Genomic DNA, 13,165 nt, shown 5'->3' with positions numbered 1-13,165 from the left:
GCTTGTGGTCATAGGTGAGGGTAGGAACGTAGATCGACTGGTAAATCGACAGCCTCGCCTTTTGGCTCAGCTCTCTCTTCACCACGACGGACCGTTGCAGAGCCCGCATTACTGTGGATGCCGCACCGATCCATCTGTCGACCTCCCGCTCCATTCTTCCCTCACTCGTGAACAAGACCCCAAGATACTTGAACTCCTCCACTTGAGGCAGTAATGTGTTCCCAACCCGGAGAGAACATTCCATCCTTTTCCGGCAGAGAACCATGGCCTCGGATTTAGAGGTGATGACTCTCATCCCTGCCTCTTCACACTCGGCTGCGAACTGCTCCAGTGAGAACTGGAGGTCACTGTCCGATGAAGCCAAGAGAACCACGTCATCCGCAAATAGCAGAGACGAGATTTTGAGGTCACCGAACCAGACCCCCTCCACTTCTTTGCTGCGCCTAGAAATTCTGTCCATAAAACTTAAGAACAGAATCGGTGACAAAGGGCAACCCTGGCAGAGTCCAACCTGAACAGGAAATGAGTCCGACTTATTACCGGAAATGTGGACCAAGCTCCTGCTCCTCCTGTACAGGGACTGAATGGCTCGTAACAATGAGCCTTGTACCCCGTACTCTTGGAGCACACCCCACAGGGTGCTTCGAGGTACACAGTCGAATGCCTTCTCCAAATCCACAAAACACATGTAGACTGGTTGGACAAACTCCCATGCCTCCTCCAGGATCCTCGCCAGGGTGTAGAGCTGGTCCAGTGTTCCATGGCCAGGACGGAATCTGCATTGTTCCTCTTGAATCCGAGATTCGACTTTCGACCGAACTCTCTTCTCCAGCACCCCTGAATGGACCTTACTGGGGAGGCTGAGGAGTGTGATCCCCCTATAGTTGGAGCACATCCTCCAGTCACCCTTCTTAAAAAGGGGGACCACCACCCGGTTTGCCCATCCAGAGGCACTACCCCCGATGTCCATGCGATGCTGCAGAGACGTGTCAACCAGGACAGCCCCACAACATCCAGAGCCTTGTCCACCCCAGGGGCCCCGCCACCTCGGAGCTTTTTAACTACCTTGGTGACCTTGGCCCCTGATATGGATGCCCCACCCCCCCGAAGACATGCTGGTGGGATTGAGAAGATCCTCAAAGTATTCCTTCCACTGGTCAATAACGTCTGCAGTTGAAGTCAGCAGGGCCACATCTCCACTGTACACAGTGTTGGTGGAGCACAGCTTTCCCCTCCTGAGGCACTTGACGGTTTGCCAGAACCTTCTCGGTGCCGACTGAAAGTCGTTTTCCATGGCTTCCCCCAAACTTCTCCCATGCCCGAGTTTTTGTCTCTGCAACAACCGATGCCACCACACGCTTGGCCTTCCAGTACCCCTCAGCTGCCTCTGGAGTCCCACTGGTTAACCAGATCTGATAGGACTCTTTCTTCAACTTGATGGCCTCTCGAACCTTAGGTGTCCACCACTGGGTTCGTGGATTGCCGCCACGAGAGGCACTGACAACATTGTGGCCACAGCTCCATTCTGCTGCTTCGACAATGGAGGCTCGGAACATGGCCCATTCAGACTTAATGTCCTTTGCCCCCCCCCCGGAATGAGATTGAAGTTCTGCCGGAGGTGGCAGTTAAAGATCTTTCTGACCAGTTCCTCTGTCAGACGTTCCCAGCAGACCCTCACTATACGTTTGGATCTGCCTGGTCTGTCCGGCAGCCTCTCCCACCATCTGATCCAACTTACCATCAGGTGGTGATCAGTTGACAGCTCAGCCCCTCTCTTCATCCGAGTGTCCAAAACATAAGGTCGCAGATCTGATGACACGACTACAAAGTCGATCATCAAGCTGTGACCTTGGGCATCCTGGCACCAAGTACACTTATGGACACCCTTATGCTCAAACATGGTGTTCGTTATGGACAATCCATGGCCAGCACAGAAGTCCAACAACCAAACACCACTCGAGTTTAGATTGGGGAGGCCGTTCCTCCCAATCACACCTCTCCAGGTTTCATTGTCGTTGCCGATGTGAGCGTTTAAGTCTCCCAGCAGGACAATAGAGTCCCCAGGAGCTGTGATTCACAGCAATTCCTCCAGGGACTCCAAGAAGGCTGGGTACTCTGAACTGCTGTTCGGCACATAAGCTCAAACAACAGTCAGAGTCCTTCCCCCAACTCAAAGGCGCAGGGAAGCAACCCTCTCGTCCAACGGGGAGAACCCCAACTTGCACGCTTCAAGCCGGGGGGCCAGAAGCAAGCCCACTCCTGCCCGACGCCTTTCATCCACAGCAAGTCCAGAGTGGAACAAAGTCCAGCCTCTCTCAAGATGAATGGTTCCAGAGCCCAGATCGTGCGTAGAGGTGAGCCCGACTATATCTAGCTGGTACCTCTCAACCTCTCGCACCAGTTCAGGCTCCTTCCCCGCCAGAGAGGTAACATTCCATGTCCCAAGAGCCAGTTTCGGTAACCGAGGGTCGGAAAGCCAGGGCTCCCTCCTTTGGCCACCACCTATATCACATTGCACCTGACCCCTATGGCCTCTCTTGCTGGTGGTGGGCTCACAAGAGAGCAGAACCACGTTGCTCCTTCGGGATGAGCCTGGCTGGGCCCCACTGTCAAAGGTCCAGCCACCAGGCGTGAGCCAGCGAGCCCCTCCCCCAGGCCTGGCTCCAGGGTGGGGCCCCGGGTACCCTTTCCCGGGCAAGGGAAACACCGATCCTTAAATTTAAAAATATGTGGGGTCTCAGAATTAAAAGTGAGGTAAAATTGGGAAGAGGATATGCTTTAATGTGTCCTGAAGTTAGTTCATCTGTTGTTGCATCTTGAACAAAATATCAAAATGTACAGATTTTGTACCCCACAACCGTGTGATTATAAGAGGATATAAAATAAGTGATTAGGATCTTTTTAGTTCACATGTCATTGTATTTAGCTACGCCATAATGATTAGTGTGGTGTCACTGACAAGTAACCAGACCATTGACAAGTTCTCCAACCTCAGTATGATGCAGCACTGTCTTTACTCACCTTGTTAATCTTTTTTCTCAGTTCTTTTACAATAGAATTACCTCATCAAGGCACTCTATGAAAGAGAGGGTCCGAAAAACTCTGAATGAAATTGTTGTTAAGTTTGCCACTCACAACATCATCCCAATGAACACAGGCACCTCACTGGCTTAAGGAGAAAAGACCAACTTTGTGTAACTGCTCAAGCCAGAGTGCCAGACAAAAAGCTTGCTGTGTGGACATTAGGCATGAGAGCAAACTTTGTTGTATTAAATATCATGATACAAAATACCGCCAATTCAAATTGTGTGTTTTGTGACATTGTCACATAACTGAAATGAAACACAACGGTAAAACATTTCTTGAACACAGGGAATTTAAAAATCTGATTGAAAAACAGCAACAAAATAATAATATGACAAACTGACTGCACTTTACTGATCCGTTATTCACTGTCTGTATCATAATGCAAAGGAGAAAGAGCACAACATGGACATCAGTGTACATGAAAGAGGGCACACACACTTAACTTAGTGAAATGCTTCCTCAGGTGAGTACAGCAAATCACAGCTTTGTTCCATAAATGCACCACTGGATCCCCAAGCTTATTTTCAAACTAAACTTTTTTTGGGACCACAAAAGCACAAACTTAGTATATTGGAAGAACAACATGTTACAGCAGTATATTTTGTCTTTAGCCAAAACTTGCACAAGGAATGATTCAGTGGGCTTTAACATGCCCTGTTTTTTGATAGACGTTAACTCCCTAAGAAGGCAAGAAAAAAATCCCCTCCCCCCCAAAAAAAAAACCCTGGCAGGAAAAAAGGAAGAAATCTTGGGAAAGGCAATTCAAAGAAAGAGAGAGAGAGAGAGAGAGAGAGAGAGAGAGAGAGAGAGACCCCCTTCCAGGTAGGTTGAGTGTGCAATGGGTGTCAAAAAATGGGGCAAATGCAACACACAAAACAGAAGACAAATAATTATATTAGTTGAATTGAATTGTAAGACTTGTGAATTTCCCATTGGGATTAATAAAGTATCTATCTATCTATCTATCTATCTATCTATCTATCTATCTATCTATCTATCTATCTATCTATCTATCTATCTATCTATCTATCTATCTATCTATCTATCTATCTATCTATCTATCTATCTATCTATCTATCTATCTATCTATCTATCTATCTATCTTGATGTAAACCTTAACTGAGAAGGTTTTGCCAAATTGAATACAAATGCCTTTAGATCTGAAGGCTAGTTTTGTTCAAATGAAATCCTGTTGTCTTCACAGGGATAAAGAAAATGCTGCCGATTACTGTAACATGTAGGTGGATGTGAAAGAGAAGACAATGGATGGCATGGAGGAAAGAACCTTAAATGTTAAGGAGGAGGACTGTGAATGGGGGCCTGTACACCCTAAACAGGAAGGTCTTGGCATTAAAGATGAGGAATGTGAAATGGAGTTAATGGGCATTAAAGAAGAGGCTGAAGAAAAGTCTATCAGCATTGAGCTACACAAGTATAAATATATGGAGAGTGTCAAGGAAGATGACAATCACAATGAGTATCAAGATGGAGTGGTGACCGGGTTAGTCCCTTCTCAAAGCAGACACTGTTCATCTCCACAGCTGTCTATCAATATGAAGTCTGAATCATTAGAGTCCGACACAAAGAGGACTGTGGAAATGTCACCTGTTAGAACTCAAGAAAATCAGCCACCACCTACAAATAAGCCTGGAGCAAGTAAGTGTAAAGTTAAAACATAAGTAGGCTTTAGCGTCAGGGCTTATAGACCCTTAGGATCTTTGTGCTTTTTATGAGAAACTTGGAAATGGAGTGTTTTATGGTGTTGTGTGCTATGTCTTTGTTGTTAGGTTTAGCAAATTGCTTCTCTCATATTATACTTGTACCAGTAATGGCGTACTTCACAATAGCATGCAGTAAATACACGTCACGTTTAGTTTTCATACTCATTCTCTGTACGTTTAGCATTCATTTTCTCAGAGGTTGATGAGCTTGCTGCTTCGTGAGCAGCTCTTGTTTTCTCCACTCTAGCGGCCTGCTTCTTTTCTTCTTCTGTCAGCATCTTTTCGCGTTAAAAATGATTAAGTCAGTGTTTGTGTTGCAATTACTTAATACGGTTTTCTTAATTTTTCGCTTAAGCTTGCACTTAAGTGTTTAATCTGCCTCAGGAATGATTTAAGATATGAGGAGGTAGGGGAACTGACGGCAAAGGTGGTAGAGAATGAGAATGGCGCCCATAAGCATGTGCCGCACGGCCGCCCTGCTGCCCAGTGCTGAGAGTTGATTCTACAATAAAATAAAAATAAAAAGAGTAATAAAAATCATCACCCTGAAAGCGGACAGTAGAGGTCACGTAGTATATGTGTACCAAATTTAAGGTCAATTGGTCAAACGGTTTGTGAGCTACAGGTGATTTAAAATCCTGAACAGACAAACGGACAGCCACGGTAGCGTATTACATAAGAAGACATTTGTGCAAATTCTTAAAAGTCTGGACTCGGTAAAAAGAAGTGTACAAAAGTAGAATTGCAGGAAAAAAGTAAGTGAAGACTTTGGAATTCCTTGGATTTTTTTGCATTACGTGCCTACAATGATATTCAGCCGATTTGCAAAAACAGACAGGCATAATTGTCTTAGATTAATAACACACAGGCAATTGTTAGTTCAGAAAACTGTCTTCTGGCACACACAACATTACTTTTTTGGTGTTGTGAAGGAACTCGGGGTCATGAAGGAGGCTGAAAATCCTAATGAGATATGGTAAGACTCCCACGTACACACAATTTTGGTTCTAGAAGTAAAACTCCTCATCAAGGGTGGTCTTTCTTTTAATCAGAAGTTGTCTCACCAGTCAGATTTCAGGTGTGTTGGGGCAGTCAGTCACAAGACCTCAGCTGGGTGCCTGCAGTTTGGGTTTCATCCAATAGATTAAAAATTTGCCTCAGCAAGATTTTGAGTTGCATAGAGGAGAACATTCACAATTGTTTGTGTGTGGGTGTTTTGGCCTTTCCAGAGACTTTATATTCAGTGCTTAAAGCTGTAGCATACACAGACTGTGTAGTCCAGCTTTGAGACTTCAGGAGGTTTGTGGGGAAAGACCGATACACGTGGAGGGGTGTAATTGTGAGGATTTGATCCCAAGTGGCAAATTGTTACCAGATTTCTGTTCTGGTCATGGTATATACATAACAAACACCATGGCCCTCGCTCCTAGAACTAGGCATGGGTGTGCTGAACACCAGATAGACTATCTTGGGCCTGCAGTCAGTGATAGGCTGTGGCTGTGTTGTCAACTCTGAGGCCTCATGTTCTAGACGTTAGGTGCTGAGCTGTGAACTGTTCACCAGTTGGTGATGAGCCGACTCAGGCGGTTGACCCAAACAGAATGTGAAAGCCTCTTTTCAGAATCAGCTCAACATCGGAGGAGCTTCTCCTGCATCACTGAACATATCAGGGCATAGGGTCTGAAATAGGCCGGTTTAAGACCTCTGTAGTAGAAGGCGGCCACTGCAAGGCTTTCTGAACAGATACTTGTTTGTGCCTGTCATGACTGCAGCACTGGAAGGCATTGGAGGACAATCGTGATAAGGGAAACCATCAAGGTGGAGAAAGTGGCCTTCAATGTAACGTCAGCAGGAGAATCTCCTGATGTGACTGAAACGAATGAAAATGTTGGCAGCCACCTTAATCGGATTAACTCTTTGAGGGATGAATATTTTTTCCAAACAACACGGTTTTCTGAAAAGCACAAAAAGCAATGGTTTCACACAGACATCAACATAAAACGTCTGCTACTACGAGCTGTGGCTGCCAGTTCACAAGGAATGCACAGCAGGCTGGCTGCCATGCCATCTTTATGCCATGACGCAGTCACAAATGCATCACAATCTGGTTTGTACCTCTTGTCATTGTAAGTGGCGGTCCTCTCTGGTAAATGTTGTCATAGGTGTATCACCTACACAAACCTGTTCAGCACCATGAGCAGCTGGGGACCGATCAGCTGATGCTGGTACCTCACATTCGTTTTCGATCATTTGTATCAAAATCAGAGTCCAACAAGTCAGAGTCCAATTCAGCAATAACATGCAAAATGTCATCCACGGAGTATTTTGCCTTATGCATTCACTTTGATATCTTACCAGATTTCAGTACCATTTTTGCCATTGTTTGCTCTTCACTACTCATGCGAATGTGGGGCATCACGGTCAAACCAATGAAGCTAACTTTTCTTCTAGCAAAGAGAGCCCAACTAAAATATAACGGTGGGTTTTGTCACCATTTACAGTTGATTACCACCGTCAACCCTTCCTTTTGACAAAAGTCGACATCCACCCTGAAAGAATTAAAGAAAACCTACAGAAAGGGTGCAAATATGGTGTCTTGTGTTAGTGGCAGGGTTAAGTAGCTTTGTTCATTTCCCATTTTAGTCCACTTTTATTCATTTTTGTATAGTTTTTTAACCAGATTGTTTAATGGAATCTTGGAAAGTGAGAGGATGCCTGAGGAGTGGAGAAGAAGTGTACTGGTAGTGATTTTTAAGAATAAGGGGGTTGTGCAGAGCTGTTGCAACTACAGGCAAATAAAACTGATGAGCCACAGCATGAAGTTATGAGAAAGAGTGATGGAAGTTAGGTTAAGAAGGAAGGTGGTGAAAAATGAGCAGCAGTTTGGTTTCATGCTAGGAAGGAGCACCACAGATGTGATGTTTGCTCTGAGGGTGTTGATGGAGAAGTATAGAGAAGGAGTTGCATTGCGTCTTTGTGGATCTGGAGAAATCATATGACAGGGTGCCTCGACAGGAGCTGTGATATTGTATGAGGAAGTCGGGAGTGGCAGAAAAGTATGAAAGAGTTGTACAGGATATGTACGAGGGAAGTGTGACAATGGTGAGGTCTGTGGTAAGAGTGACGGATGCATACAAGGTGGAGGTGGGATTACATCAGGGATCAGCTCTGAGCCCTTTCTTATTTGCAATGGTGATGAACAGGTTGACAGACGAGATTAGACAGGAGTCCCCATGGACTATCATGTTTGCTGATGACATTATGATCTGTAGCGATAGTAGGGAGCAGGTTGAGGAGACCCTGGAGAGGTGGAGATATGCTCTAGAGAGGAGAGGAATGAAGGTCAGCAGGAACAAGACAGAATACATGTGTGTAAATGAGAGGGAGGTCAGTGGAATGGTGAGGATGCAGGGAGTAGAGTTGGCAAAGGTGGATGAGTTTAAATACTTGGCATCAATAGTACAGAGAAATGGGGATTGTGGAAGAGAGGTGAAAAAGAGAGTGCAGACAGGGTGGAGAGGGTGGAGAAGAGTATCAGGAGTGACTTGTGACAGATGGGTATCAGCAACAGTGAAAGGGAAGGTCTACAGGACGGTAGTGAGACCAGCTATGTTATATGGGTTGGAGGCGGTGGCACTGACAAGAAAGCAGGAGACAGAGCTGAAGGTGGAAGAGTTAAAGATGCTAAGATTTGCATTGGATCTGACGAGGTTGGACAGGATTAGAGATGAGGACATTAGAGGGTCAGCTCAGGTTGGATGGTTGGTAGACAAAGTCAGAGAGGCGAGATTGCATTGGTTTGGACATGTGCAGAAGAGAGATGCTGAGTATATGGGGAGAAGGATGTTAAGGATAGAGCAGCCAGGGAAGAGAAAAAGAGGAAGGCCTAAGAGAAGGTTTATGGATGTGGTGAGAGAGGATATGCAGGTGATGAGTGTGATAGAGGAAGATGCAGAAGACAGGTCGATATGGAAGAAGATGATCCGCTGTGGCAGTCCCTAACGGGAGCAGCCGAAAGAAAAAAAAGAAGTTGAGTGGACCCTTGACTTACGAACTCAATTCGTTCGCGAGGGCTGGTTGTAACTCAAGTTGGTTGTTAAGTCAAGCTTATTTTTCCTATAAGAAATAATGGAAATGCCCTTAATGTGTTCTGAATCTCCCACAGAAACACTTAACTTTTTTTTAATAAAAAAGGGTTGTATAATGTGCATAATTTACCAAAAACACCAATAATTTTTCTAATGTACTAACCAAAAAGTTATAAAAAGTGCCTAGCCTACCAGAAACAACAATTTCATACTGTACTCACTATTTAAGTTGACATCTTTGGCTTGCAGGAAGGAAGGAAGAAAGGAAGGAGGAGGAGAATGAAATGGAAGGTGGTTATTGTTTGGAAGGAGCTTCCTTATACAAATCTTTTCTTTGTAAAATTGTCAAGATGGTGGATTTCGACATGCTGTACATATTAGCGAGATCGGTCACACGAATGCCACTCTCATATTTCCACACAATTTCCTTCTTCGTTTCGATTTTGATCGCTTTCTTTACCTTCGTTACCTTTTCTTCCTTCCTTAGCAATTATCGGAATAAATTGTATAAATCACTGCACTGACCGAAATTACGTCCACAAACACATGTATCTGGGCTCCAACTGATGCTTACAAACGCTCTCGGCTGTTTGTTTACAATTGCACAAGCGGATACACGTGACCGCATTCGGGTCGTAACGCAAGACGTTGGTCGTAATTCAAAATAAAAATTTTGGTCATAAACCAAGTTGTTCGCATGTCAGGCCGGTCGTATATCAAGGGTCGACTGTATAGCACTCTTCACTGAGTACAGGCTTGGAGTGTTTAAGGTTTCCAGCTCTAATGCTATGAGAAACTAGAGATTATTTACAACCATGCACACACACATTTTACATTAAATACACAGTGAAGTTGTGCACATTTCATTTTGATTAGCATAAGTAAATCATAACAGTACATGTCCAGTATAATGGGGCCTATAAATGAGAGCGGTGTGTCATTAAGCTGACCATTCCTGGTTTCACTCTCCACTCCCCTTCAGTGCAGACACATAACTTTGGTGATCCCGGTTTTCTCTTATTCTAATTTTTCTCCCAGACCACTGCAGCTTCTGTAGGCCTGTGCATTAATACTTTTAATGCTTTTCTTTGTTGATTTAAATGAGCCATTTTGATACTTTTTTGGATGCACATGTCTTTGCTCTAACTGCAGAATTATCAGGGCACATTGTGATTTGTAAAGGTGCATCTCACATGCTTGGCATGGCACTCTGTTTGATAAATGAAACTCTCTTCCCTATCATAGTAACTGCAGATTATCACTTCACACCTCCATTAATTGAATACAACAAGTACAACGTATACTTTTGAATAATACTTGTATTTTTATTCATGACAAAATGTGGATGCAGTTCTGTAATGGAGTCTTGTCAGTTGTGCCTATCACAGGTCAGTTGTTTAGTTCTGCTGTTTTACCTTCTTGGCGGCAGTGATTGTGCTCATGTGGTGAGTAGTTGTAATACGGAAGGCAAAATCATCAGGTTGGGTGGTTTTCCCAAGTTCAAATTAACATGTATTTGCTTATGCTTATAAAAGGTTGTTGCTAATTTTATGCATTTGAGTTTGTAATTTATTGTAAACAATTGGTCAATAGATTGAATTTCTTTTTTCTGTCTCCTTTTAAACTTCATACAGGAGTCAACCCTCACAGCTGTTCTGATTGTGGTAAACAATTCTGTCTCCTGACTAATCTTAAGAGACACATGAGAATTCATACAGGAGAGAAGCCATATTGCTGTAATGAATGTGGCAAACGATTCAGTGACAGTAGTAATCTCCGTGACCACATTAGATTCCACACCGGAGAGAAGTCATATTGCTGTAATGAATGTGGCAAAAAATTCAGTAGCAGGTATAATCTTTGGAGCCACAAAAGAAGTCATACTGGCGAGAAACCATATTGCTGTTTGGAATGTGGCAGACAATTCCGTGACAGAAACACCCTTAAGAGCCATAAAACGGTTCACACAGGAGAGAAGCCATATAGCTGTTTGGAATGTGGCAAACAATTCCGTGGCAGGAGTAGTCTTCATTGCCACAAAAGACGACACACGGGCGAGAAGCCATATTGCTGTTTGGAATGTGGCAAGCAGTTCCGTGACAAAAGTACTCTTCAGAGCCACAAAACAATTCACACTGGAGAGAAGCCGTATTGCTGTTTGGAATGTGGCAGACAATTCCGTGGCAGGAGTAGTCTTCATTGCCACAAAAGACGACACACTGGTGAGAAGCCATATTGCTGTTTGGAATGTGGCAAGCAGTTCCGTGACAAAAGTACTCTTCAGAGCCACAAAACAGTTCACACTGGAGAGAAGCCGTATTGCTGTTTGGAATGTGGCAGACAATTCCGTGGCAGGAACAGTCTCCAGTGCCACAAAAGAAGTCACATGGGAGAGAAGACATTTTGCTGTTCTGAATGTAGCAGACGATTTGTGCATTTGAACAGTCTTAAGAGACACTTTATAATCCACACAGGAGAGAAGAAGGAAAGCCTGAAGGAGTAAGCTGGCAGGTGGAGAAGGAAGAAGTGGAGGAAAGAGTGAAGAGTAAGCTTTCTAAATAATGAAATCTTCAAAAGTGCCATCATGTGTGGGGCTTTGTAGTGCAAGATCCATACCAAACATCATCCAAGTGAAACTACTATTATAGTATGGAAAGACTATGTAAAAGTAATTCATGCAGGCCAAGGATAAAAAAATGCCCACCCTCGGCCTTGACACTCTGGTCCAGATGGACAATAACAGTAAAAGATTAAACAATGCAGGAAAAAGCCAGGAACAAGAAGCAATAGAAATAGAACAAGCAAAGACCTGGCATGAATAGAAGAGGAAGGCCCTCAGATTGTGTGGCATTTATGCCAACATGAAAGCATTAGCTTCTTAACTAAGTAATAAAGCAGAAAACAGACATATTTGAAAAGAAATACAGCGTGAATTTGACAGACTTGGAAAATCATTTTTCTACCTAGAAATGAAATTTTCCTCAGACGCAGCTGATTGTCAAATAACATTATACAAACTGTAGGGAGAAGTCCTATAAGAGCTAAAAATGGAAGGGATGTGTGTAATTGTGTATGTTTTGTTTTTTATTTTGGTTCATTTGTGCTACATACTTAGAGTTAGCTGTGGTGTGTGTGTGTGTGTGTGTTTATGTATGAATACTTGATGCCCATCATAATGTTTGAGAGAAAGACATCAAGTGTGTCTCAGGAACATTACATTGATAATACAACGTAGAATAACTTCAATGAAAAAAGTGTATAATAACTTTAAGATAGTCCAGAATAAGTTTTACATGTAATGCCATTAGGCAAGAGCATAATAAATATACTTAGATAAATATGTAAATACCTTTAAAAACTTTGGGAGGAAATAAAAATGCTTAATGAAATAAGGGTTTAATTTAGATTTCAATAAGTCAAATGGTCATTGCATGCTACTTGAAACAAACTGAAACTGTTTTTATACAGCAGGCTTAATTACCTATAATTAAAACAATGAAAATGATCTTTGTGTTTACATTACATTCTTATGTTGCAAATCTTTAAAACTGAAGTAAAGCGTGAAATGATGAACATTAACTGTTACTGTGATGCTGACGTTGGTGGCACAGACACAGAAGAGGCCTGACTGCGACTTGTGGCTCTCGACGCGTCCACAGTGACTTCTTTATAATCACGAGAAGGCGGGGGACCCACCGTGAGCAAATAACATCAGAGTAAGACTAAATGAGGAGCTCAGGGTGGGACGTGCACTCGGGGCTATTAGAGTAAGCCCTGCTGGTGGATGAAGGGGATTTACTGGGCTTTGAGTTTGTGTTTCAACCACACAATGAAAACAAACCACCTGTCCTGTCAACCTGAGGGTCTGCTTAGGGTTAAGTCAGGAGACTGAAAGGGCTGGGAGGTGTGGAAGTCACTAAGTCAGATGAGAATCAGAACATGGCTACCAAAAAATGAAATAGTAAGGTGACAAACGCAAGGGCCTATCCAGGAGGCAAAGCCTTAAATTTAAGCACAAGGCAGGAAGGAGTTTTTATTTTTAATTCACTCTTTATACAGCCATATTGATACACCTGCTTTCTCGTTTAGGTGGATTTACAGTTTATCTTTGATTACAAAGTTGATCTTGCATCAGAAATGGCTTAACTTTACTTGCAATTGCCATAAAGATTTAGTATAATTATTTAGTGGACATTACCTTTTATACAATTAACAGTAAATTAAAATAAGGAAGAATGATTTATTATTCTTATTATTTTCATTATTATT

The 13,165-nt window shown here is 43.2% G+C and overlaps 1 protein-coding gene across 1 annotated transcript in view; it reads left to right on the top strand.

Moving 5' to 3' along the window:
* Positions 1–12,497, top strand: part of LOC114665084 (gastrula zinc finger protein XlCGF52.1-like) — a 32,097-nt gene extending 19,600 nt beyond the window's left edge. Inside the window, exons 2-3 of the mRNA XM_028819469.2 lie at positions 4,292–4,743; positions 10,531–12,497. Coding sequence (XP_028675302.1) covers positions 4,350–4,743; positions 10,531–11,399 — 1,263 coding nt within the window. The 5' untranslated portion in view covers positions 4,292–4,349 and the 3' untranslated portion in view covers positions 11,400–12,497. The remainder of the gene's footprint in view (positions 1–4,291; positions 4,744–10,530) is intronic.
* The last annotated feature ends 668 nt before the right edge of the window (positions 12,498–13,165 follow it).

This window comes from Erpetoichthys calabaricus, chromosome 1 (assembly GCF_900747795.2).
Source record: "Erpetoichthys calabaricus chromosome 1, fErpCal1.3, whole genome shotgun sequence".
Lineage (NCBI taxonomy): Eukaryota > Metazoa > Chordata > Cladistia > Polypteriformes > Polypteridae > Erpetoichthys > Erpetoichthys calabaricus.
The sequence above is the reverse complement of the archived record's forward strand: the minus strand, read 5'-3'. Positions and strand labels throughout refer to the sequence as shown.